Source organism: Tauraco erythrolophus, chromosome 10 (assembly GCF_009769465.1).
Source record: "Tauraco erythrolophus isolate bTauEry1 chromosome 10, bTauEry1.pri, whole genome shotgun sequence".
NCBI lineage: Eukaryota > Metazoa > Chordata > Aves > Musophagiformes > Musophagidae > Tauraco > Tauraco erythrolophus.
Window position 1 is genome coordinate 5,393,253 of NC_141474.1, and position 26,555 is coordinate 5,419,807.

Genomic DNA, 26,555 nt, shown 5'->3' on the forward strand with positions numbered 1-26,555 from the left:
TCAAACCATCCTTCCCAGAGCGAGAACCTGCCGTCGTTTCTCCTGCATCTCCGAGGGAGGAGCGAGGAACTTCCTTCCCGTGCCATACCAAGCAGATCCGACTGACTAGGTAGGGACAACTACTTGATGTTCTGCCCCTTACAGCTTTAACCTACCCTCTCCATCCCCATTTTTTGAGATGAACCTGTAAACGTGAGGAGAACTCAGTGATCTGAGGTACTTCACATACTCAAGTATCAGTCTTTCCTTTTGAAAGCATCAGTACAGAAAAAAAACAAAGTCCCTCCCCCTCCCCGCCTGTGTTTCTCTTACCCCGATGGACAGTAGCTACCTTTGCACCACATCGCTGATTTCTTGGACACACGACAATAAGTTATTAAGGACGGGGTTTGCCCCAGGGACGCTAGCAGCTGCTGAGGACACCTGCAGTTCCTGCAGGCTGAGTTCCAGTTTGCTCACGGCTTCCCGGAAGGCAAATTTGTTGCGCGTATGCGGGATGCAGTCCACGTAGCCTGAGCAGTAATCCAACAGCTGGTGCCCCGTGTCCACCAGCTGGCTGTTTGGCGTGGGCTCGGCGATGGCGCTCGAGAGAAGATCCGCGCACTCCAGCAGGGCTTCCTTGCTGATTTTGTCTGCTGAGATTTTCTCGGCTGCCTGTTTGGTCTTTCTTAGCGCCACTTTTGCGCCGGCCGTGCCATTGGCCATTTTCACTGGGGAGGTGGAAGACGATGACAGAGGCACTTGAGGTGGAGGCATCACGGGCCTCCCAGATTTGCCACCAACAGGTGCTGCTGCCTTCTTGGAACTCCCTTCGCTCGATTCCAGTCCTTGCTGCGCTCCCGCCACGTTGCTCAACTCTTCTGCTGCGTCCGAGCAGGCAGCTGGCTGTTGTAGGAGCCTCATCACTGGTGGTGGAGGTGGAGCACACTTTGGTTTTACCCGTCTGGGCCGGTCCCTGTCGCCAGAAGTAGTGACCTGATGCTCAGATAAGAGCTTAAATTTATTACCCTGAGAGTCTGTGCCAATGAGCTGCACGTCTGCTGGAGTGTGTTTTAGAGTGGGTGAGATTAGGACTGGCACTTTGTGGTTATGAGTGGTTGGAAGTATTGCTGCAGCCTTTACTGGAGATGACCACCCCGGTCTCTCGCCATCCTCAAGGGCCCCTTGCCGTGGGCCACTGTTTTTTTCTTTGCCCTTAGGAGCTGCTGCTAGCCCTGGACCCTCCTTTTCTTCCGATCCGGACGGGGTTCGGAAAGGAAGTGCTGTGGCACCCCTCGGCAAGAGTTTTGCTTTTGGTCTCTCTCTGGTCAAAGCAGGGCCTTCTTCAAACCTTTTGGGAAGCAGGTCATTGGCCCTCCCTGTGCTCTCATCGGGCTGAGAGGAGGTGGACACTGTCCGTTCCAGCTGGATTTTTGACCTCTGGGAATTTCTGGGAAGGGTCATTGCCATCCTATCCTGCTCTGGAAGCCCTGAGGACATGGAAGATGTAGAGTTTGACCTTGGAAAAGGCTTTGAAGCTTCTTCATTGCCAGTGGGTTTTCCCGCTCGTAAACCCAGTGTCTTTTTAATCAAGCGTGGTGTAAAGAAACCAGTGATGCCCGACCACCCACCACCGGTGCTTACGCCCCCACCACTGCTGGTACCAGTGCCATCATCGTTGTAGAAGGTCCTCTGCACAAAGCCTCCACCATAGCACTTGGGTGGCACCAGGCTTGCGTCCTGCTGAGTGGGAGCAAAAGAGAACCCATCCACATGCTGCAAGGAAGCAACAGATGAAAAGTTACCCGTCAGCTCGTATTTCTTATGGGGCTGGTTCTCCATCTCCCGGAAGGAACTGCTGCGCTTGGGAGGCGTGGGAGCATTCCTTTTCTTCATAAAGGAGCTGAAGAAGCCACCTTTTCTGTCCCTGGTGAAAGTGGTCTCTTTGGCATCCTCCAACAGGCTGCTGGGTGACTTGTCCCTCTGCTTGCGAGGCAGTGCGGGAGACCCACTCGTTGGCTGTGTGCTTCTGATAAAACCTAGACAGAAGAAACAAGCGTGAATCTGCAAAATCAATTTCCATTTCCACCTCCCTGTCCTGCAGTGGGCTTTATGAGCCTGGTGCATCTCAGTGCCCAGGTTCTGCACAGAGAGACTGAGAGGAAGTGAGCGCTTTTAGTTTAGTGCGAGGTTGCTGTGCTTTTGATTTTTTCACTTTTTTTCCACTCTGCATGTGTGACTTGTCTGTTGTCTAAACTGAGGAGACCGCTTAGGAGAGAGCTCAGGAGAAAGTGAAGTTGCTTTTTTCTTCCAGTTTCTTATTCCCTCCCTGTAGTTTTTACCTCCTTCCCCAAATACCTCGAGTATAAAAGAAAATCTCTTGTTGCATTGCCAACTTTAGTTTTGAAGCTGTCATTTAAGAAAAAGCAGCAAAACTAAATTTAAAAGAAAAAAAAGCACGATGGGATTTACTAAAAGAACATTCAATAAGCTGCAGTGTTTTCTACTTGCTAGTCAATAACTGGGCTGCCGAGGTGGCCAACAGCCCTAATGACACAGCAGTGCAAAGCACCTTCCCATGCCACATCGTTCTGTTTTCTTCTGTTTCTCTGGCAATTTGCAGCAAGCCCGTCCCAGTGGCCTCACTGTCCCAGTGCCCATACCTGGTGCTGAGCTGGAGGCAGAGTGCTCCACAGTTTCTTGTGTTCCTTCAATGTTCTCCTTGTTCTCTGTCTGTTTCTTCAGTGTTCTAGTCTTGGAGGGAAGCATGGGTAACCGAGGCAAGTAAGGAACTATGGATGAGGAGGAAGCTGTTCTTCCAAGCTCCTCTGCTACCTCTGGAAAAAAACAAAAAGGGAATAGTTGGAACAGAGACCAGCAGAGGAAAACAAAATCTGGGTCTTTACTGCAAACCTAGACTGGTAAGAAGAGATACATGACTGAGAAATACGTAGTTTATGGAATTAGTTCTTCCTCAAATCCAGAAGTTTTCAGGGTAAGAAAAATGTTTTTCATAATGCTTTCAAGCTCATTTACACCTTTATAAATTCAGGGGAAAAAAAACACCAAACAACAGTGGCAGGATCTGTACAAGAGGTCTGGTATGAACCCAGGTCTCTCCTGAGTTAAGGGTTGCTCAAGAACTAAAGCCAACACTGAATGCATTTGCCTCTTTTTAATTAAGGTGCCTCCTGTTGATGCTCCTGGGATTCCCTCAGAAGTTGTGTCCTCTCCGGATCTAGATGTAAGCTGCTTCACTTGAGGCAAAGCACTGCACCTCCCTATTAGAAATGAAGATTGCGTATTTCCTTCCCAACATCAACACAAGGTATGTTGGTTGAAAAAAAAAACAAAACAGAAAAAACAGAAAAAACCACAACCTCCTGGCCACACTCAGGTTGGCATTTGTGTGGGCCACTTGATGGGCCTATTCTAGATCTTCCCTGGTAGAATTCAGTCTGGTGTGTTTTTTCTGTAGTAGGGAAGTGGACAGATCAGCTTCATATTAATTTAAAAATTTAGAAGATGCTTAGACATCTGCTGTCTAGTATCACACTTCTCATCAGTATTTACCTCCTAGTTGATTACTTTTGAGAACTGAGTTGCATAGATTCGCTCCAAGAAGCAGCTAAGTAGAAAATCCAGAGATCAAGGCACGCTTTTGAAAAATGAAGTCTGGCAGAATAATAGTTCATGACCTAATTGCTGCAGTCAGTCATGGACTGTGATATGCATACATCTTTCTCTCAGCATCACTCACTATTCCTTACTCTTCAGTGTGGGAAACAAGAGGCTCCCTCTACCAGAAGAGACAACATCCTTTAAATTAACTCTTTGGCATCTTGGTGCTCAAATGAATTACTGTTACTGTCCCCTGCACTGGTATATGTCTAAAGTTTTTTTACGTATCTGTGGAGCTCTCTGGGGAATAAAACTCTTATACTGTTTCAGAAACAAAGCAACACTGGCTCTCACCCTCTGAGATGCTCGAGTCGTGGAACATGGTTTCAAAGGCCTGGTGGGTCTCAGCAAAGGAAGGTCGGTCCGGTGGGTTCCACTTCCAACCTGCAAGGTGAGAAAGCAGAGTAAGTCTTGATGCCAAAAATAGGTAGGAGATGATTTTTTTATTCTGTCCAAGAAGACAGAAAACATGTAAGCTTTCTCAACTGCAGTCAGACTCTGATCTCCTACTGTTAAACAGGCTTTAGAGTCATTCACAGATACTAACTCATAGCAGCGGTCAGTCACCCTACTGTATCCTAACAAGCAGATCTTGAGAGGAAGGATCTGCCAACTCTGCAGCTTTTTCTGATCTCCCCACCTCTCTTCCTGAATTTTTCTGGTAAAGGAGAATTCCATGTTTGCTACGGCTGTGCAGTCTGAACTCATCTAACCCAGTCACGGATAACTCTGTATGCAAAGCTCCAGGAAACATTCTGCTCTCATGCTCTTACTACTGAAAATCAGGCAAAGCCTTCCAAAAGGAGAATGTGTGCGCCCTGTGGGGGAAAGAGGAAGAGAGTGCATTGCTCCAAGATGGAGCTTGGGAAGTTATGGAAGGGTATCTTGACAAAAAGCATAATTTCTGTAGTTAGAAATCTGCACTAGGGAAGTGTATTCTGGAAGCACAATCTGTTGACACCACCATAGTGTCTGGAAAGTGACTGGCATTCTCCTCATTTTTGGTTGCATTAATATCATATAAATTCCCTGCTTTTGGACTTTGTCAGCTTCCTGAAGGGTTTTTGAAGCAATATCCTTCATCATTACTCAGCTTCTTTGTTTCATAACTGAGGTCCACCCTGACCTTCTTTGACATGTTGGGGATCAGGCATCGCTGGAGAGAGGCTGTAGAACGGCCTCTTAAGCCCTGGTTTGTCTGTTTTGTACGCTGAGGGCCACATAGGTTGCCTGACTTAGCACCAAGGAATCTCTTCCCACCCTGGTCACACTAACAGGGTCTAAGCTCAGAGTTGCTGACCTTACTACCCAGTAGCATGGCCTGGTTTGCTCCCTAGGATCTTCTGCCTTTTGTCCACTATTTTCTCTGCTCTTGGAGGACTGAAGGAGACTGGCAACGTTCTTAAATTGTTGCTCTCCTCCTGCAGCACACTGTATCTTTTGGTCTTTTATTAATAGATTTTCAATTTGTTATGGAGCATTAGGGAGCTTGTCATGGCCAATCCTAAGTAGCATGCTTGGAGGATACATTTTGTGCAACCATGTCAAGTAGGTGTTTCCTACACAGGTGCTGTGTTTGCAGAGAACTAAACATCCTTCTAATCTGGTGATTCCATAGTAAGAGTCCTACCGACAAAATACCAGGACAATTTGCCACAAAGTGCTATCTCGCTGTACTCAAGAGACGACGGGTTTTGAGAGTGAATTCGTGTTCCCTAGAGACCAGACTCATTTTCCAACAGTAACCAGGTATGTTTCAGGTGACGGGGCCTTTTCTACATCAGCTAACAAAGTGGCACATAAGAATTAAGGACTTCAGAGTTAACTACAGATTTCTCCCACCTCTCCCAGGCTTTGTCCCCCAAACTGGAAGAAGATACTCACATGCCCTCATCAGTTCGTAAACCTTTGGAGGGCACCCCTCAGGTTGTTCCATCCGATAGCCCTTTTCCAGCAGATCATACACCTGAGAGAGGTCAATGCCTGGGTATGGTGACATCCCATAGGTAGCAATTTCCCATAATAGCACCCCAAAGGCTGCAAAAGGAGAAGAACAAAATCCCTGGTCATAAGTTTGCCCCCTTCTCGTGTTGCTCATTATATTGTGGCCTGTACTGCAGCTTGAGGCAGCATCTCTTTCCTGCAGGTATTTCAGGCCAGTCTAGGTGAAGACATCACATGCTAAAAATGCTCTTGATTGATGAAGCTGTGGCCTGGCATGCGACCGTCTCCTCCTCCACAGTTTTTGCCCAAGGCAGAAAGTAAGCTACTGCCTAGGCTGGCAAAGAAAAACAAAATGAAACAGAACAGACCTCTGAAGTGGAGTTTTCTTACCCCACACATCTGATTTGATTGAAAAGGTGTTATAGGCCAGGCTTTCAGGAGCTGTCCATTTGATTGGGAACTTGGCTCCAGCATGAGCTGTGTAGGTATCTCCAGTCATAAGTCGACTTAAGCCAAAGTCAGCCACCTTCACCACATGATTTTCTCCAACTAAGCAGTTCCGTGCTGCCAGGTCCCTGTATAAAGCAAAAAAGCACACTCCTTTACTGCAGCAACAGCAGGGCTTTTGAATACAGTCTTCTGGATGCACAGCCTGTCCCTGTCTTCTGATTTGGGAAGCAGTTTTTTATACAGCAGGTAAAGGCAACATGAACTTTGCTCAAGACAGTGTCAGAAATTGAACAGACTGACTTTCAGGAGCAATAAGGTAAGTCAGGATTAGGGTTTATTCCTTAAATTCTATTAAATTTCCAGTAACGATAGCTGTTACGATGACAAGTTTATGTTTGCTAAGAACAGGATGAGATCAACAGCGCATCACAATCTGAGATTGAACCAGCTCAATGTGACTTCACCCACCTGTGAATGAAGTTCTTCTTCTCCAGGTACTCCATAGCAGAGGAGATCTGAGTGGCCATGTAGAGCAGCACAACAGCGCTCACTTCCTCCCGGTTACATTCCCGTAAATAATCTAGCAGGTTCCCATACGGCATGTATTCTGTCACAATGTAAAAGGGTGGCTCCAGGGTACACACACCTAGCAGTGAGGGGGTGAGAGCATGTGAATAAAGCTTCCCCCCAGCTTACCACTATTACTGACTTAATATACATTTGTTGCATTTTGTACCAGTGAGTGTTGCTCTGAAAATCGAAGACTTCCATCTACAAGACCCAGATCAACTTAAAATTTAGTGCTTCTGTCTGCTTATCTGTCTATCTATTACGGATAGAGAGAAACATGTCTATCAAAGTACTGCTATTCCTATATAATATACATAAAGGAGTAGTTCTGTTCTTTGGAGGGTTAAAGAATGAAATAGGAGTTCTTTTCAATACAAATGATTTGCTTCTCTTCCCCTCTCCTCCTCCGTAAAGCTAAAGACTGGCCAACTGGACGTAGGTACCTGTCAACTGGCAAGATTTCCAGACTGAAACGTCACTCCAGAGTAATGTGAAGCACTCCCATGTGTGCTAGCTAAGTAAGTGATCAGCGTGGTGGGACCTGCTCCTGGAGCAGCGTTCTCATGCATTCCTTAGATGACTACTCGCTGCAGTCATTGCAATCGTGTACGAAGTATTAGCAGAGGAGGAGGAGGACACCAGGATGCTTGAGCCAAGCCTTTGTCAACTCCCACTGCAGCACTGCTGAATGCCTGTTTATGCCGTTACGCACACACAGGAGTAAAACACAACTACGCTGTGCATCAGAAAGAGCAAAAAAGCACCTCTCTGATGAGAAATCTTCTAGCCTCTACTCCTGGAACCAGAAAGGGCTGGGCAGACACCTCATCTGTGCCCGTTTTTCAAATGGGTGCAGAATAGTTGCCATTATTAAAAGCCTTCACATTCTTCACATTTCTCCTTTCATCCTAGGCTTGGCTTGACAGCTTCGCTCCTGAAAGCGGCCAAAGTCCAGAGGCAATTAAACACTAGTAAAGGTTTAGGGTGTCTCCTTAAGAATCTTTGTACAAGTGGAATTATCAGCTCTGCGGACTGTTTAACAGTGATCATCATGTCATGTATTTGCCAGTGAGACAATGGCACAGGCAAGCTGCGAAGCCTGCAGAATTCTCTCATTCATCTGCTGTTTGATCTGACTTGCATCTCCACTGCCTTGGTCTCATGTACTTATCTGGTGGTACACAGGGTCCCTTATAGCAGCAGCAATCTGGGTGTCTTCTGCTTAATTATGGACTAATTGTTCTATCCGGTGCAGCTTTTGCCATAAGTATCTCTGATTTGAGAAGTATGAAGAACAGTATTTGTCATGCTTCCAATATAATTTTTGCCTTTCACTTCGGATTTTCTTATTGTTTTTTTCTGTTCTATCAGAAGAATAAGTCACAGCAAATAGCTTTGTAAATCTGATTTAACACAGCAGAAAAGGAATCTGACCCTGATAACTGAATCCTCGAGCGTGCCTAAGGCCAAGGATACAAACCAACAGGAGGCTGATATTGCAAACTTTTATATAATCCATAGTCGTGCCTCAACAGCAAAGCTGTCTACTAACGTAAGTGACTATATTTGATGTTTTATTTAAAATTAGTGTCTCTTGGCTCCGATACTACATAAAGGAGTAAGCTGTCAAAAATACCACCCCATAACCTGACCTGATTCGAAAAGTTATATAAATACAGAAAATCTGTGACTGCTTTTAAACAAAACAGATTTCGTTTTGGCGGAAACTCAAGTAAGAATGGAAAGAACAAGGTATCTCACTAACCTAGCAACTGCACTAGATTTGGGTGCTTGATCTCCTTCATCACAGCAGCTTCTTTCAAGAACTCTTCCACCTCCATGGTATCTTCCTAGACAAACAGAGAGGCAAAAGAAAGGAAAATTATCTTTGTGACCAAGGTCTGCTTAACACCACATATCCATAAATAATAGTATCCTTGTCTCCATTCTGCTGTTTTGGCTTTTACCAAAGCAAAACATAACAGCCCTGAAAAGCTGCCTGGCTGGCCTGCAGCATGGCCAAGCCCTGCAGGGCCCAGAAAGTGCTGGACTTTTTTGTTTGGTAGCTATTGTGGCTACCAAAGCAGTTGTGGCTGGTGAGAGGAAGACTCCCAGGATCACTGACTTAGTTGCCCTGCCTGGCTATAAAAATTAGGCATGAAAGTTCCCTTACTTAGGGGTACGTAGAACTGCAGATGTTAATGTTGAAAGAAACCAAAGGTTTTAAAAACCAAGATAAACAGAGAAGCTGAATTCTTCCAGGAGCAGAGGAGAGGTTGTAGAACATATTTCCAACACCTTTGATTTCTTAAAGCTTCGACAGCTCTTCCAAGAGAAGGGGACGTGGTAACCACTTCTACAGACCTGACGTGGACGTGCAGTCCCTGCAGGTGCTTGCTGGGCCAAAATTCAAAATTGTTTCTCAGCCACATGCACTGGTGCAAATTTGATAAGCTTTGTTCTGCAAAGCCACTCTCGAGCATGGATTTTTATGCAGATGAGCACACTCCATTTTCTGATATTCGTATCATTAGCTGATGCAATTGAGAACATTACAATTTCCTTACCCTTATCGGAAACGGTGACCAAATTTAGAGTGTGTAACAATCTGGAAACTCACCTTTAATGTTTTCACAGCGACCGTGAGATTGTATTTCTTCCAGACACCAACGTACACCTCGCCATACTGCCCTCCCCCGAGTTTGTGCTTCATGGTGATATCAGTCCGCTCCATCTCCCACTTGTCGTGGATGGGGGACACTCCATAGACAGTGGGCTTATTGCACTTGGGTGCTGGGTAGTGCAAAGTCGTCACCAGTCCATCTGCCACTGTAGAGTGATGGTGCACGAGCTCTGCTAGAGTGCTGAAACGGCTTTCTGCTGTCACGTATACCTGTTAAGAAAGAACCAGGAATCTACTTAAATGAAGGCAGCTGGAAGCTTTCAGTAACACTGGAAAACAGGTATAGTTAAACCATTTTAACATATTTGTTCTTGTCTTGTTGGGCAAATGAATATTAATCTGTGGGATTTTTACCTGCAGAAGGCAGTTAGGTATAAGCTATAACTTGAGAGCAATGCTGTCTCCTGCCTTTTGCTTTACAGGACTAGAAACTGGAAATCCTGTAGCCAAGCACAAAGCCTGTTTCTGCATCTCTCAACACAAGGCGCTGCTATTTGATCAACGTTAAAAATGCTGGCTTACCAAAGCTCTGCTTGTTCAAAGTGAACCAATGGAAAGATATCACCACATCAAGCCACAGCTGCTTTGCTCCCTAGCTGCTTCCAGCCAGGATAAGCACTGTGTGCACTCCTTCCAAAGTGGTGGTTGGTAAGTTACCACCAAACTCTTGGCACACATGTTCTTTTTTTTCTATATTAATAAACTAGTGGACCTGTTTTCTCTCACACACCCCCCTCCCTTAACAGTATGCAACTTGAGATTCTGCACCACCTCTTAATTAACGTCCCTATCTCCTCTCCCCACAGCATTGTCCAGAGACCCTTACCTTTCCATCCGAGGTGGTATTGATCCTGTAGTGGTAAACACGTCCTTCGTACCTGAGCGAGATGGATAGCTGCCCTGGGCTGCTCTCGCTTTCACGAACCAGGAAGCTGCCATTGATGAGACTGCTCAACAGATACTCTGCTGCACTGCGTGACACCGGCCCGTGGTACCATGAATGCTTTTCCAGGCTGTTCACTGGTGTGATGTAGTTGCTTGGTACCCAGCCCTGCCCATTCTTCGAACGTACCTCGCTCCATTCACCGTTCTGGTTGTAACCCAGGACTCGCAACTTCTCACCTAGGACCAGAGAGAAAAAAGCAAAATAAGAACAGTGCCATCTGTTGGGTCTCATTAAGGGAGTGTCATGGTTTGATGAGGGGGGAGGGTTCTGGTGGCAGGAGAGGGGCTTTGCTCCCTGTGACCTCCCTGGTTTTGGAAACGGGTCAGACCCTGGTTCTGACCACCAGATCGGACTCCCATCCCCCTTGGGGTTGAGCCAATCGGTGCCTCTGTGAATTGCCCTATTTAAGTCAGGACAAAGGAACCGGAAAAGATGCTTTGCCCAGGAGTGAGGAGAGAAGGGAGGAGGGCACTGCCCCCGCTCCCTGGCTCCCGGCCGGGCAGCTGCCTGCGTCGGGCCGGCGCCACCCACTGAGAATGGCGGTGACGGAGCTGGCTGGGGAACTCGGGGAGCACCCTGCTCCCGGGGTGCCCACTGGGCTGAGTTCATCTATAGAGGACTGAGAACTGAGAGAAACGGCCACACAGACACCAGGTCAGTGAGGATGGAGCGGGAGGAGGTGTTCCGGAGCTGAGTTTCTCCTGCAGCCAGTGGTGAGACAGCAGGCGGCCCCCCTGCAAACAGGATGGCCTTGGTGGAGCAGAGACCCACTCGCAGCCCGTGGAGAGGAGATGCCTGAGCCTGAGGATGGTCATGTTGGGACGCACAACAAGGCAGAGAGGCATCTGGAGTCTACGTGACGACCCACGCCGGAGCAAGTGGCAAAAACTCCCTAAGAATCCGAGACTGTGGTAAAGCCCGCACTGGAGCAATCCGATGGGGAAGGATTGCATCCTGTGGGTAGGACTCATGCTGGAGAAGTTTGTGGATTTTTCTTTGTGAGTAGGGGATCCACTGGAGCAAGGGAAAAGGGTGTAAGGACTCCTCCTCCTTTAAGAGAGAAGCAGCAGTAACAGCACGGAATGAACTGACCTGCACTCCCCCAGTCCCTGCCCCCCTGCGCCGCTGGGGGGAGGAGGTAGAGCCGGGAGGAAAAGGAAAGGCGGGGGGGAAGGAAGGTGTCAGTTTTAAGATCTGGCTTTGTTTCTTTTTACCCTCTCAAGTAACCGGTTTTGTTTCCCTTTGTCCTTTTAAGTAACCGTTAATAAATTGTTTTGCTTTAAGAAAGCCAAGTCTGTTTTGCCCGGGACCATGGTTGGTGGGTGCTCCCTCTGTTCTTGTCTCGACCCTCAGTCCCTTTATTACATTTTTCTCCTCTCCACTTTACTGGAGTGAGAAACTGGCTGCGTGGAGTTTAGTTGCTGGATTGGCCTAAACCACGACAGACAGGCTCTGCTATCAGCTGACGTAAGCCTGGGTTTGCAGCTTAGTGGTAAAAATCTGCAGCAGATATAACTAAACTGCTATATATAAAGTATTTATGAAGTAAATTCAGACTGAATACTTAAAATACCGTTCTGTAACTTACTGCAGTGGGAGTGATGAACTCAAAAAGCTTCCTGTAGTTCCACTTTTTAGACTAGAAAGACTTTTTTTTTCTTCGAGGGATGAGGTTTGTCTCCCTTATGAAGCCTTAAATGGCATGTGATTTAAAACAGTTCTGCAGCAGGTCATATTCTGATATATGTACTGAACAGAAACAGAAGATCCCGTGCAATTCTTAATTGTTGATTTTGCCCCAGTTGAAAGTGCTGGATTCCGTTATCATTGATAATTTAAAGGTTCTCCTCTGCCCCTCCCTCAAATAGGTGTCTCGCAGGGCCAGTGATCTGGAGAGCCAAGAAAGGGAACAGCAGTAGCTGGGCTAGACGACTGTTCCGACTTCTGGGCAGTGTTACACAAACCCGTATCTGTTACGAGGAGCACTGCCCGGCAGGTGTCCCTCCAGCACCAGTGAGAGAGAGACCGTCTGCTTTGTAATCATCAGTTTAGAGAACAATCTTCTCTAACTGCACTCATTCCTGTTCCTACCCGGGGAAGGATTCTGCTTTCTATTTTCTGTTGCTAAGTTTTCAGCCTAGTAGCTGCTCTGCAATTCCCAGCCTTACCTTTGGTGATGCTGAGTGTGTTGTCACCGCTTGCTACAAAATCGTAAAGTGCAACAAAGAGATTGGGATCGCTCTCAGTGGCTCCAAGCAGGTTCTCCTTGGAGCTCCATCTGATGGCTTCATTCAGTGCCTGGGGTTCAACATCGCAACCGTAGGGGCGGTGCAGGGCCTCTGAAGAAAGAACAGAGGAGGAAATGACTTAGTGTACAGCTGTAAAGAGATCAAACCCCAGTGTACAGCAGAGCGAAGCCCCTACTGCAGACTATGCTCTTTATGGAAAGGGAACACCACATCTGCACATCTGAGATCCGTGGTTTTCAGCACTCTCTTCGCTGACTCTTGATTCTATAGGTTACTTCTAACAAGGGCTGGAGAAGGTGATTAATTTCCTATATACCAAGTAGCAAGCTGTGTATAAATAATTTCTATTTAATATTTATTATATATATATATTTCTATTTACGTACACCTCATACTTGAAAGTATTTAAGCATTCATAGATAAAAAATGGGTAAGAAATTTTTTTTTTTATTAGGTGAACCAGTGAATGAAACCTTTTGAAGCTGAAATGTAATGTTTTATGTCTTTTTGTTTCTATGGCTGAAGTAGATAGCCTGGCTCTGAAAGTGACGTTACAAATACAGGTAAGGCAGACTAAATTATGACACAAATGACATCTGTACGTTGAGACAGTAACTGATTTGCTATGAGCAGGAATGATGGTGATTTGCAATACATTTCAAGACTGATGCTAGGGATTTAGCAGCAGTGTTTCTGGATACCCAGGCAGTTCTGTTTTGCTGTTTCAAAGGACAGCTGATGCAAACTTGATAGTACAAGGGAGCAGGGGGGAAGAATCAGACTTGGTTTTATAGACAAAAGAAAACCAATCTAAATACACAGGGTTTTCGAAAGAACTGTAGTAAAAAGTAAAACTGTCTGAACCATGCCAAGACTATCATTGGCTTTCTAACACATAGAGAGGTTTTCCAGGAACATGTAGCAGAATAAATTTCAATATTAAGACAAGAGAAAGAGCAACAATGCAGTTTCATAAATGTGAGCTGCTCAAGGGGGCAAAAGAATATGAAGGTGTCAAGATATAAATATTTTCTCTGACGGCACAACTGACGCAAGTTCCTGTCCCAATATATTTCCAAATTCTCTTGTTGAATTTACTTATGGAAACAAACACTGTAAGGAGATTTCATTATATGCACCAAACACAAAAAGTCCTCTTTAAAAAATCCGAGGGTTTCTTTGCTTCACAGTCATTGCTTTGGCCCATTTCTGAGGGGCTGAGAAGTCAGACACAGGATGTTTTTAAGCAGACCACTGCCAGAGAAGGGGTGTGTGTGTATCTACCCCCTCCCAGCATGGAAAACTGGGAAGTCAGCGAGACGCAAAATAGGAAGAGGCCTGTGCCAAGGAACAGGCCAACATATGCCAAATCTGTGTCACAGGACAGAGCTCAGGCCTGGAAAATGAAGGATGTAGGGGGATTCCCAGCACCTACATGCAGTTTTTCAACTGTGTTGTAGGTAGATGAGAGATTAAATGGTTGTTCTGTTTTGTTTTTAAACACATAGCTAAATGGATTTTGACTGCATTTCTGGTAATCTTTCAGAGCTATACTGTTTGCATAACCTGCTCACCTTGCAATTCCTTAATAACCTACCTCCTGAGCCTTGCCACAGTAGCACCCTGTCAAGGTTCTCCTAGCAAGAACAGAAGTGACTAGAGATTAAGCTACCAAAATGTCACTTCTTTGATTTCATTAGCTGCAGATACAATACTTACATATGCTTATTGTTCCTCATCATCAACTGCAAGTAGTTTTCCAATATACTAACCCATCAGACCGGGTGCTATCATGGAAAAGAGAAGAAATCCCAATGCCTGGTCAGCTACCTACGTTATAGCATTGCTGCCAACATCCCACTGTGAATTTTTAGGGCGAGGTGTGTGCATATGCATGTCCAGTTGTTAAGCACCAGGAAAGAACACCAGTTCCTAAATCCAGCTCTCTTTATGGAGTAAAAATACATATTTAATTAAATAATAAATTCTTTATACTCCTACAGAGACTTGTGTTAGAGAGAGTGTTTCAGTGCCTTAAGCCAAGTCACTCTGCAAACGTGCTATACAAGAAATCTGACTTATGTATCTCTGCTAAGGAGACACAAAACACAAAAGTAGGCAATGTTTCCAAAAAGTATTTGACCTTTCCACTCCAAAATACATTAATGGTGTTTAAAATAACGTCTTACTTTCAATTATGTATCTGGTGAAATATGAAAGGCTTTAAACAAAAATACATGCGTTTGTTCTAAGTCAAAGCATACTTGAAGTTTGTTTCTCAAGCCAGAAAAGCTCATGAACTGAGCATCCAACCCTTTACTCAACAGACAGCACAGAGTTAAGCATTTAACCAGGCACTTGATGGGTAAGCCTGAAGTGGCCTAGTATCATCTGAGCTTCAGAGGTGCTGCAGCAAAGCGCAGGACCAGCTAAGGCTGCCCACCCTGAGCCCAGCAGCAGGCACTTCGGCCAAGGCAAAACCAGCAGAAACGCCACTTGCTGCTTAGCGCCGAGCAGTTCTGCCCACATGAAGCCATTTGTGGTGCTGTGCTGGATTGCCAGCAAGGATTCAAGGCAGATGTGGGACCGCTACTGCTTCCTTGGGAATGCCTGGGAGGCTGGCACGTGTTCTTAACACTTACTTTATGTGTAGAAGAAAAGCCAGCACAAGTTAATGTTTGATGAGGCGCTTCAGTTGCTTAGCTACAGTGCTTACCTAAAAATCACATTACTTAAAAATCAAATGCTTTTAAGAGTTCATGTCTCACTAACCTCCTTCCCTTTCATTTTTAGTGACTTGGATGCTTAAGTAACTGTAAAGGTTACCCAGTATCTACTAAAGAGGAATTTACGAGGATGTGAAAGTCCCTACTGCAGGTTATTTTTACACAATAACCTGTGCTGCTCAATATGGTGTGAGACCTGTCCCGTCCAATATGTAAAAGAATATAGAAGGTCAGTGAAACCTGATAATCGCCTAGACCTCATTAAAGAAAATAAGATAACCAAAGCATATCACAAATGCTACTCCTCCAACTGAACAGTCTCCAAGCTCTGTTCACACCAAGAGTAAGGAAACGAGCTGGGTTGGTTTGGGTTATATCAGTTCCTTTTAAAGGGTAACCATAAATCACATATTGCCACTTCCATTTCCTATACAATGGAAAACTTACATCATCGTTTAGCGTACAAGTAATACACAATCGTGCGAGGAGGTTATGCTTCATCCATCTCCTTCCTTTTCTTTATTCCCACAATACAATTTGCTTCTCTCCGGATACGCATGGTTTTCCTATTCAGCCAACGTGTAAGGGGTGTACAGCAATTACCGAAATCTTCAGTCCAAGAGCAAGAGGTGTTATAGGCTAAATCTAAAATTTTAGAATCACATCAAGTGCTGAAGCGGTCTCTGTTTCTGGAATACCGTGTAACTGCTGATCACAATGAAGCATTGCAATGATCTTAGAACCCGGATAAACACAGGCAATCTCAGTCCTGCCTGTGGCTGGTCTCATACTACAAAACAAAGACAGACTTTAAAGGACCCACATCCTCCCAGAAGCACTCGGAGAAAGACAGGAAAGGGACAGCACAGCATTGCATCCCTGAGCATCCTACCTGTGAAACTCACACCAGGCTCTGAGGCTTCCTCGCCAAGGCAGCAGAGCAGCTTGCCCTCTTTGCCGTAGCTGCTAGACTGGAAGAGGACTGTCCCCACAATCATGCTGTGCTTCACAGCAAGCCAAAGAGGCTGCTTGACCCAAGAAGTCCTGGGCTGGCACTGCCAGCACGAATGCCACCACGTGCAGACGATGGCTGCTCGCAAGGCTGGCAGCCAAAGACAAAGCAAGCGCTGCCGAGCGGGCGAAGGAAAAACTGGGAAAGTCAAGCTGCGGGTTAACGTGGTTATTAGCTGGAAGTGAGGGTGGAGCTTCCCAGGGAACGCTGAGCAAACAGAGGATGTGGGGACCGGACTGCAAGTCAAAACAATTTTGAGATGAGCTGCAAAGACAGCGTTTTGTTCCACTAAGAATTAGGCAACAAAGTGTTTGGGAAGAAAGCAAACAGTTTCCTTGGAGAAATTCCTTTGTACAAATTACAAACCAGATCACCCATTGAGGGGACTGCCCAGATTGATTCATTTTTCCACTCCGCATAGCATTGCCGGAGCACTACTCCCATGAATCAACAGGAAACAACGGTAGTGAAAATACGCATCTCAGAGATGTGCAAGCACTGAGCAAGTAAACGCTCTTGAACATTTCAGGATTTCAGAAGGAAACAGAAAGCAAGGGCAGTACATGCCAGTCTGTATGCCCAGTCCGAGCTGCGTACTTGCTGATTTAGTAAGACTTGGGCTAGGTCTCCAAAAGGGCACCATCAAGTTACCTCTCAAAAAACATAACATTTGTTGGATGAGTTCTTTAAAAGCCCTAGTTTTCTAGCAAAGGCTGTATGGTTTGTAGCAGGACAGGCTCCTCCTAACACATGGACAAGGAAGGGTTAAAGACCAAACCCATTACCATAGCAGTCTCACACCTGGGAGGGTGGTGGGCCTGCAGAGGGGTGGGTATAAAATGGAGCAGGGAAAGGGAAGTAAGTGGTTTGGCCTTTGCAGGAGGAGAGGAGCTTGTTGCAGCCCACCAAGAAAAGAAAGTGTTTCTGTAATCCATGAAGTCCACTGCTCTGCGAGGAAGGCAGCCACACCACGTGTCAAGGACTCAGATCAGGCTAAAGGTAAGAAATGAGCAACCTGGCTTTTTCCAAATGTTTGTATTTTGTAAGGCTGTGGATGCGGAAAAACACTGTATAAGACTGTGGATGTGCTGTGGTGACAAGGAGTTGTTTTTTCCTGTATGGCCTATGACATGAGTTATTTCCCCCACTGCTGTCACGTAATGTATGTGGAAAAAATAACCAGACAAAGAAAATACCTTAGGATACCCGCATACTGTTGTCTTCCTAAAGTTCTGACAAGCAGGCAACCTCTTTTTTTTCTCCTTTAAACCCAAGCTCAGTGGATCCTGCAGCTGCTACCCAGTGGTTAGGGGTTGAGATGCCTTTACTTAAGAGCTCCTAGACTTTATCTCTTTGTCTCTTTGCTTTTGCCTCTTGCAGTTTATTGTTCTCCTCTCTCTTACCTGCTCTGAGTACTCTTAATTACCCTGGCATTTGAACTAACCTTAGCTTATCTGTTGGTACACAAAGAATAAGCAGAATTTGTAGAGAAAGATGGCATAACCTCAGACACATGTGGATGAGCTTTGTGGGAACGCTGTTCAGGTGGACCTGAAATGGTAACCAGGAAATGGCAATTACCACACATGGATTTGTGGCTAAATTAGTCTTAACTGTAATACCTAGTAACCTTAGATGAAATAACAAATTTACCTGTTAGCTAAAATACAACAGATAAGTAATTGGTATTTGGAACAAAGAAGGATTAGCAGAAAGTTAGGTTGGATTAATAACGTAACTTGCAAATATACCCATTGATCCTACGAATTCTAGCCTCTGCCAGAAGAGTGTTCTTAGCCAAAGCCTAATGGCTGGCTAGTCTGTTAACGAGCTCCTGATGTTAATGAAGTAGTGGCCAGCACTGGCATTGTGGTTGAGTAACACTTTGGCTGTAAGCTTCCTCTAACTGGGCAATTCTGTCTCTGCAACCTTCCAGCCGCCCACCCTCCTGAAGGTGTTCCTCAGTGGAAAGGACATGAGGTGTCCCTGCACAGTGTGTAGCTGTTGAGAAGGTCCTGTCAAATGCACCCAGGCAGAATAAAAGCAGGCATCTTTCTACCTTCTAGACAAGCGTTATTTCTCTTACAACTGATTTTCCTAGATAGTTATTTTACCCTGTAGGCCATCACCTTGACATCTGCATCCTGTTCCCTTCACAGTAAGCGCACAATATAAAATCTTAATTCTGGTATACTCAACTTCCTCAGTGGAAGAATCCACCTTTCAAGCACAGCAGCTCTTCCCAGCTCTTTCGACTATTCCCGGTGGTGCCCTTCAAAGCTGTTTCCTGAGAGGGGTTACCCTTCCTGTACAACCTAAATTATCCATTTAGAAGCATTTCTTTAGTTCTTCCAGCAGTGGGGAAAAGTTGAATGTAAGGAAATCTTGCTGACTGTGCTACTTTGAAACATAGAGTTCAAGGATCTTCTACAAAACTTGCTATACTCTGAATTTATGAAATGTCAATGTCTCTTAATCAAACAGAAGAATGTGTAAATGGAAATACAGCTCTGAAAAGGATTTAGTGGTGTTGGCAGCAGGCCAAAGTGACTGGTTTGTCAATGGAAGGAAGAGAGACAAAGAAAGGGTTGTAGGGTAAATACTGGTTATTGCACACAGTCTCAAATCTGATATCTTAGCGTTTTACATCAAAAACCATAGGGTGTATATGTGTGTGTATATATATACATACACAAGGTGTTCTATCTTCTGGCTTCTCACATGCCTCTTTTCCACAAAGGGACACTTTAATACAAAGCCACCAGATCGCTGCCTATGTCACATCTTTCACTTTATCTTCCCTTTGAGTTTTCAAACTAAACACCAATATAGATATCCATGATGCTATTTTACACAGACTTTACATGCTGGCTTTTAAAACTACCGAAGAATACGCATTGGTCAACTTAGAGCATAGAAAGTAGACCTGTGAGTAACGAACTACTGCTAGTATAATTGGTATTTTCCACTGCATCTTCAAAACGTACATCACTTCACATCACTAGACTTCAAGATCTTTAAGCAGCTTGTTAGTGGGAGGATTTCTGCCTTAATGAATATGAGGAAACAAAATTGATAACACAGCAGCAAGTGGGTTTCCTATTTTGCTGACACGATTGGAATAGTATCAAGTTCTACAGTAGCTTTTTTTTTGAAGCCAAGTCTCAGCACTTCCTACTAACCAAAAATACTCAAGGCAAACTACACATTAAAAAGCAAACCAATGCTAAACAGGCCAAGTTCCTGCTGTCTAATAATGTGGTAGCCTAGAAGCAGACCTATGAACTTTCTTTACCCTGTAACAGACTTAAGCCCTTACCTAAACAGACCACCTAGTCTTTCTGCTGACATACATGTGGCCATGAAAAACACCAGTTTAAAAGGGTCAGACAGCTCACATATGGCTTTGGTAAAACGCAGGCAACCTAACTAAATGCCATTCCTAGGTGTTCCTCTCCTGCAAGCAACCAGACTCTTAATAACGTGGTTTGCTTTGAGCTAAGCGCAGGTCCATAGTTAGTCTTTGGGCCTCCCACAGAGCAGTGCAACGTTTAAGTACTGTAAACAACCCACAGAATAAAGCCAAGAAATACAGCTCCAAGCCAAGAACTTGGGATGGGCAAAGACTAGGTTTCTATTTATGGTCCCAGGCTGGGAGAGATAGAATGGGAGGAGACTTCAGAGTCAGTGACAAAATTGCATCATGAACAGGTCACATCATATAAAAAGAAATGTTTCAAGCCAGGCTGGTAGGATTGTCTTGCCTCAATCAAAATATAACTGAAATAGAAAAGGTTAATAAAAGTGATCTTTAGTATCAGTGAGAGAATCAGACGGAGAAACCTAAAAGCTCTCCACAGACCTCCGCTCTTAAGAGCGGATTTATTTTCCAGCATGAAAAACTGCTGCATATGATATTCCCCTGCACTTACTTAATGGTTAAAGTGGTGGGTCTTTACCTAGAACATGTGCTTTTTGGCTAGCTTGGTGAAAAAATCCAAGGGAAGACAAGGTTTTGGTGTTACTGACTTTTAATTGGTAGAAGGAGAGAGACAAATTCATCTCAATTGATTTAATTAGACCAATGTATGAAGAATTTGAGACGCTGTATGTCTACCTGAACATTACAAGAGGTTGCCTGTGTTAAGATCTAAAAAAAAAAACAACCCAAACCAAAAAACCAACAAACCAACCAATGGTGACAGAAGGAACTGTCTGTCTTCTGTTCCACTGGTTCCAGTTATCTTCTCCCTTTATTCATGCTATGAAACAAATAGAGGTGTCCCTCAGCCCATTTCTTTGCTCAGATTTCAGTGACGCATATGTACGCCATTTCTCCCAACATTAACCTAATGCAGCACTTCCCTATTTTTTTCCTCAACTAATTTCTGGTAAAGTATCTTTCTGGTGCAGAGTCGAGTATGAAATAGATCAAGCTTAAGCTCCAAAGTATTAATTTGAAAATCTTCACTTGTTCCTTGTTGAAAGCAAGACACATAAATCTCTTCATAGATCAACAACTGCTCAGGCTGTAAGTGATCAAACCTTCTACTGAAGCATTTGGTAGAACAGCTGTTTTAAGAGAAGATTTCTAAGTCAATGAAGTATTGATCATCTTCAGTCCAAATGCTGCTAACTCAATAGACTGGCTCTCATCACCTCTAGGATTTTCTGTCCTCACAGAGCTCTGGCAGGAAAGTGACTCCAGGACAAATGCAGGTAGCGAAATGATGCAGATTTTTAGATGCATTTAAAATACAGTTTAGGGCGAGGAACTCGTGAGCACAGGAGAGCTCAACCTAACAGTTAAAAGATGCAATGGATGTTTCCTGTCACAGGTACTGGGAAAGGTCAGAAGCACCAGAATCGACTCAAAGTACCAATCGGACTTCTTTGAATGTGCCTCTGGGTGAGGAATCAAAACCCAACAGATGATAAGAAAAACACTCTCCTGCAGTGAGAAAGATCTTAATACAATTAAAATTATGGACAAGAAGGATTTCGGAACGAAGAGCTACAAGCGTAACCTCTTTGCAAAATCCCGAATACCGTATCAAAACGTTACATTAATTACTACAGATTCATTCCGTTCCTATAAAGCTTGTCAGCTTTACAATTACTGGTATCTAGAAACCAGCAGAGAGACCACCGATTTTAAACGCTCTGCATGACATACCTCTTTCCATTGAGTACTGAGGTGATGAAGTTCCAAACTCTGCTCCTCTGAATTCTGCCTAGAGTGGACAGTACCTGCTCTTGCAATGACGCTTTTAGGGAAAGGAGTGCTATGAAGGGACACCCGGATTTCAAAGATAACAGGGAAACTGCATACATGTAGATCAAAAGTCTATTTGACATTCTTCCTCTGTCGTGTTAAATTTCAGGAAGCCTTTCCAGTATGAAGGGTAAGGAGGATTAGGTCACGCAGTCCTTCTCCAGGAAAGGTGGGATAGCCAAACATTATGACAGCTTACAGCAAGTCATTTAGCATTTTTATTTTAATCAGTACTTTGGGAGAGAAGTTGCTTAATGTGGATTACACTTCACTCCAACGGAATTCCTGAGGAGTCATAATAGTGGCCAGATCAAAGTCAAGATATTACCTACCTCTAAGCAAATCAAATGAATACCTACTTACTTACACACTGCTAAGACAAACATTTACAGTAAGGGCTCTTCTGCAAAAAGAATACTTGAAAAATCATGGCTCAACCAACTCCTAAGCAAGCCAGAAATATCCACACTGATGAACTCTAGCTGGGGAGAGGTTTATTTTACAGATGTAAAGCAGTAACTGATCAGACCTTTGAGTTAACATGACAGAAATGTCCAAGCTCCTTTTCAAGTGTCATAACTACATCTTATTAGAAGTCCTACAGTATCAGGTATTCTCCTTAGACTCAGCACCTGGAACAATGACCACAGTAAACTCTTTCTCAGCTGGCTCTTTGAAATTTATTTTTAGCCTTCCTAGTTAGAGGGAAAACTTGGAAGGAGAGGGTAAAGCCTAACTCACTGTCTTGTAACCTCAGGAGTGAAAGAAAACGTCAATCTAACAGCCCAAATTTGAGCTGATGTCACAACTCGAGGCCCAAGTAATTATTTTTGCAAGTGCCTTGGGCAGGTAGCGTTGCTTACCTTTTGGAGGATATTCAGAGGGCAGAGCTCCCCAGGTGAGCTGATACAGCTTCAGTTTCCAGTACATGAGTTTAATTTTTTTAATGGAATTCCAAAACGCTTGTTAGCACAGATGCGACTTCTCAGTTCCATCCACCCACACTGAATATGCAGCAACTGCCAAAGCTACACAGTACTTCTGTGTTAAAAAAAAATTCTCTAGCTAAAAATAAATCGCAAAACTGTCAACCTCATTTGTCAGCAACCAATATGCTCTTTGAGCCATTGTCCACAGCCATTTTCTTCTCTTGGGTTTCCTTTTTAAAATATTTACTTCATTTGACTACAATACTCTTGTGATCTTGCCTCCTTGAAACGTATCTGTCTTAGAAAGTAAACCAGCATTTTCTCCAAAGAAAAGCCGAGCTTTAGCATGAATACTTGCCCAAAAATCGCATGCTGTCTTGTTAACTTCAGAACCGGGGAAAACTCTTAACGTGGATGCTTGGCAGGAGATCCTCAGAGACTGAAGTTCAGCTGAGCCCTGGCTGAGAGAGTTTTAGCTGTCTTCCTCCTTCTCGGCCCTACGGGCTGATTCGCTTTGGCAGGGGCAATGGGAACGTGCACACATGAAGTCAGAGAAGCACATCCATCGCACTAAACTCAGTCCCTGGCTGCCGTATCGCTTCCCCTTGGTGAAACCCAGACACTTGCAATTGGCTCCGCTGACCAGACAAGGGACTCCATTCACCAGCGCCGCTTCCAACAGCTGCTAAATAACCGGGGTAACACGAACCCCAGCCTGGGCAGAAGGAGAATTCCTAGCTCAGCGCCGACTGCCTTTCAGTTTCAGGCTGTCACTACATTTGCTTTTTCAAATCTGACAGCGGTGTTTGGCCCTCCTGTGTCTGAGACCAGTATTAAGACAAGAATGTACTCAATGAAGTAACGTTTTGGGAATAGGTTATGGCAGAATTAATAGAGCTTTGAAGGAAAAGAAACTACAGTAAAGACTCAGCAGGTTCAATGCTCCTATTCTAAAAGTAATCAAAGCTACAAAAAAAGTCACTGTTTGACTTGCTGGTGCAGTAATAAAATCAGTTTTATTACAAAGAAGGATAACTGTAAATTAGTAGACCGATATTATGAATAAGTTAAGTGGATCTGGATTGAAAATGCTTATATAATTTAGTAGGTTTGTGATGGGTATTATTCAGTAGATCTGATATTTTGGGAAAGAATAATAAAAGAAAAACTGTTTTAAAAATACTTGATTGAAGAGACTTGCCAATACGTTCAACTTGAAGGAATTTTATGCGGCTAAGATACAAACATTCATTTTATGTACGTCCACTACTATAGTGGTAGCATCTACTGTAAAGTTAGGCATTGGGATTATTTTTTCTTCTTAGGAAGTACAAGTACTTGATTGTTAACATCAAAATTGTAGAATATTTAAAGGAAGTATAGGAAAAACAAGTCCTGCCTCTTGGATTTAGCAGAACACTTAAGAATGTCAAAAGCAAGTCAGCTAGCTGACAACTGGGATTCTTCAGGCATGTAACAACCGTACTGGGTCACTTACAGCCCAGCATCCTGCTCTTACCATTGCCAACAGAAGTTGCTTGGGGAAAGGGTAATGATGATATTCCAGAATACTTTCCAAACCTCCAACATGTCGCAGCTCAAGCTCTTTCTGAGCCAGAGCTGGCATCAGTGTAGTTAAACTTCCTAACAGGCTGCTTCCATTATTTTGTCCAGTTGCTGTCTGAAGTAATGCAAACTAAACTCCTCACACAATGTCCTGCTGCAGTGTTATCCATAGCTCAACTGCACGTTACAGAATAAACAGGCTCAGGCTCTTGCTTGTTTTGAACATGACATCTGCTAGTATCATTTGATGATCCTCAGTCTCTGCAGTGGCAAATCCTAAATGATCACAACCTGTTGGTGCTTTCCCTGCCACTTGTGATTTTTATAGGCCTTTATCGTGTTCTACCTCAGCCACCTCTCTTCCAGGCTGAAGGGTTTGTCTCAGGCAGTTTTATGCTGCTGTTGGCTTTGGTCACCTTTAAACAGTTCTGCTTTGAGTTTTTTCTAGCTCTACCATACATCCCTCCAGATAACCAGATCAGAATTACATGAGTGTTCAAACCACAGCTTTGTACAGTGGCAGAACTAGATATTTTTCTATTCCTAATGCTCTGCTTTTTGGACTATAATTATAAATGTTGTCACAATACTGTCTTGTTACAGCTCAAAGACTTTCTATTGTTGTAGTAGTCAGCTCAGAGCTGAATACCTCATATGCCAAGCTAGAAACATTTTCCTCTGTGTGCCACCTAGGAAGGTCAGGTTTACACTGAATCTGGTATGACTTCTTCAGCCTGCAATCTCCTGCAGTTCTTCAGTCAACTTTTGTCTCTACTGTCCTTAATAACTTTAATATTATTAGCAATTTTACCATCTTGCTATTTGCTTTCTTCCTTTTCACATCATTTGTCATAGTCTGACAGCAGCTTTTAATTAAAAAAAAACAGGGGAATGGAAGAAAAGTTAGAAAGTTGAGTAAAAGACGTTGTCTTTATTTATTTATTCCTATTTGATAGCTGCTTCATTTCCAGCACCTTTTCACTAAACAAAAACATTAATGCATTCCAGCAAGTTGTATACTAGAATCAGTGCTTAGTACAGCATATGATCTGTTAAAGTCACCATATACTGCTATCCTATGGTGAGGAGCATCCAAAAAAAAAAAAAAAAAAAGACAAAAATGACTTTGCAAGGAAACCTGCTGAACTTGAAGACTGGTTAAAGAAGAAGGTATAATTGGCTCCAAGGAAAAATACTGCAGGAGATGGGAAACTTGAATGCACCTGGATGCAAATAGAGCAGAAACATCCTGTAGATGATGGGTTTTTTTCTACTAATTTGTTTTCAGAGCAGTAAAGAAAAGCAAACAAAGTAAAACAATATGGAAATAAGTGACTTGATTCCCCAGAAACATTAGGCCACATCTTTTGACCAGGTTAAAGAGTGCCATTTCAAAAATCAGAAACTGCATGGAAAATGCTTAGATTAACCTTAAATTAGGCTAGCAAGGACAGAATCTGATCTATAGACAAATACACATCATAAAGGAGCTAGCTGCAATTCCAGATCTATCCCATGACTTGTCAAAAACCAAATCCTGCAAGAGCCAAAATCTGTCACCAATTTACAACACTAATCTGAACACTAACAGTTTGTTCTTCTGTAACACTGCAAAAATTCCCTCCTTGTCCTGGGGAAATATAATTGTATGGATTTATCTAGGATCATAAAGGGTTTTGAGGCAATCCTAACTAAATGAAATCCTGTTTTATTGAATTGGTACCACAAAACCTTCTATCCAGCTGGAGTAAGAGGAGACAGACAATGTAAACTGTATTGTAAGAGCGAGGCAGGCTTTTCAAGACTGGATTACGCACAGTTACTTAAAAGCAAAGATTAACAATGAGAGGGGCAGGGATTAATGCTGCCTTAACCCCCTCAAAATGCAGATGCTCTAAAACCAAAACATATACAAGTGTTCTTTTGGACTGCTTCAGTACTGAAGTTCCACTGAGTGCTACTCCCCCAGTTTCAACCAAATCTAGTCCACTTTTGTTCTGATTTTCATTATGTTGCTTACAGGTTTTTGAACAGAAATCCAAAACTGCAAGGACAGTATTCACTCCCTTCTAAAACAGAACCAGCAACTAGGAAAAGCAAAAAAAAAAAAAAAAATTCATTTTGTCACTTGCTTGCCACACAATTACTTGTCTAATTTTTCCTATTCAGAGGGTGAAACAACAACTCAATGTTGACACAGTCAGGGAGTAAGACCCACTGCTAGTTATTTAAAGAGTCTTCCTCCCACTTGATACTGGCATAGCTGTCTGAGACATCTCACCTGCTGCCAGTGTTTGTGGTGGTACGACTGGGATGCTCAGAGGATTGGTCAGTACATTGTCAGCAGGTTTTAACTGAAGGCTACCCTACCCTCTATTCCTGCTTCTACCTTTGGGTGCCACCTCCCCCACTGCTTAATTTATTCTATTTACTATATATATTCTGAGGGAGGAAGGAAGAGGGAAAGGGCTGGAAATTCCCAGTGGGAGGTCTAACATTGCAGCTCACTCAGCAGTTCGTTTCCTCTCCCTCCGTAAAGTACTGG

The 26,555-nt window shown here is 43.9% G+C and overlaps 1 protein-coding gene across 3 annotated transcripts in view; it reads right to left on the bottom strand.

Moving 5' to 3' along the window:
* Nucleotides 1-319: 319 nt before the first annotated feature.
* The window catches only part of ABL2 (ABL proto-oncogene 2, non-receptor tyrosine kinase), a 45,724-nt gene continuing 19,488 nt past the window's right edge, over nucleotides 320-26,555 (bottom strand). The window contains exons 1-12 of one of the 3 annotated variants that reach the window (XM_009990010.2): nucleotides 16,121-16,226; nucleotides 12,422-12,592; nucleotides 10,134-10,429; nucleotides 9,245-9,517; nucleotides 8,390-8,474; nucleotides 6,523-6,700; nucleotides 5,995-6,179; nucleotides 5,545-5,697; nucleotides 3,955-4,044; nucleotides 2,643-2,816; nucleotides 1,785-2,018; nucleotides 320-1,469 (exon numbers count right to left, since the gene is read on the bottom strand). In XM_009990010.2, coding sequence (XP_009988312.2) covers nucleotides 328-1,469; nucleotides 1,785-2,018; nucleotides 2,643-2,816; nucleotides 3,955-4,044; nucleotides 5,545-5,697; nucleotides 5,995-6,179; nucleotides 6,523-6,700; nucleotides 8,390-8,474; nucleotides 9,245-9,517; nucleotides 10,134-10,429; nucleotides 12,422-12,592; nucleotides 16,121-16,226 — 3,087 coding nt within the window. In that variant the 3' untranslated portion in view covers nucleotides 320-327. Of the gene's footprint in view, nucleotides 2,019-2,642; nucleotides 2,817-3,954; nucleotides 4,045-5,544; nucleotides 5,698-5,994; nucleotides 6,180-6,522; nucleotides 6,701-8,389; nucleotides 8,475-9,244; nucleotides 9,518-10,133; nucleotides 10,430-12,421; nucleotides 12,593-16,120; nucleotides 16,227-26,555 lie in introns of those variants that run through there. The other 2 variants (XM_086617937.1, XM_086617936.1) reach the window with 2 other exon arrangements.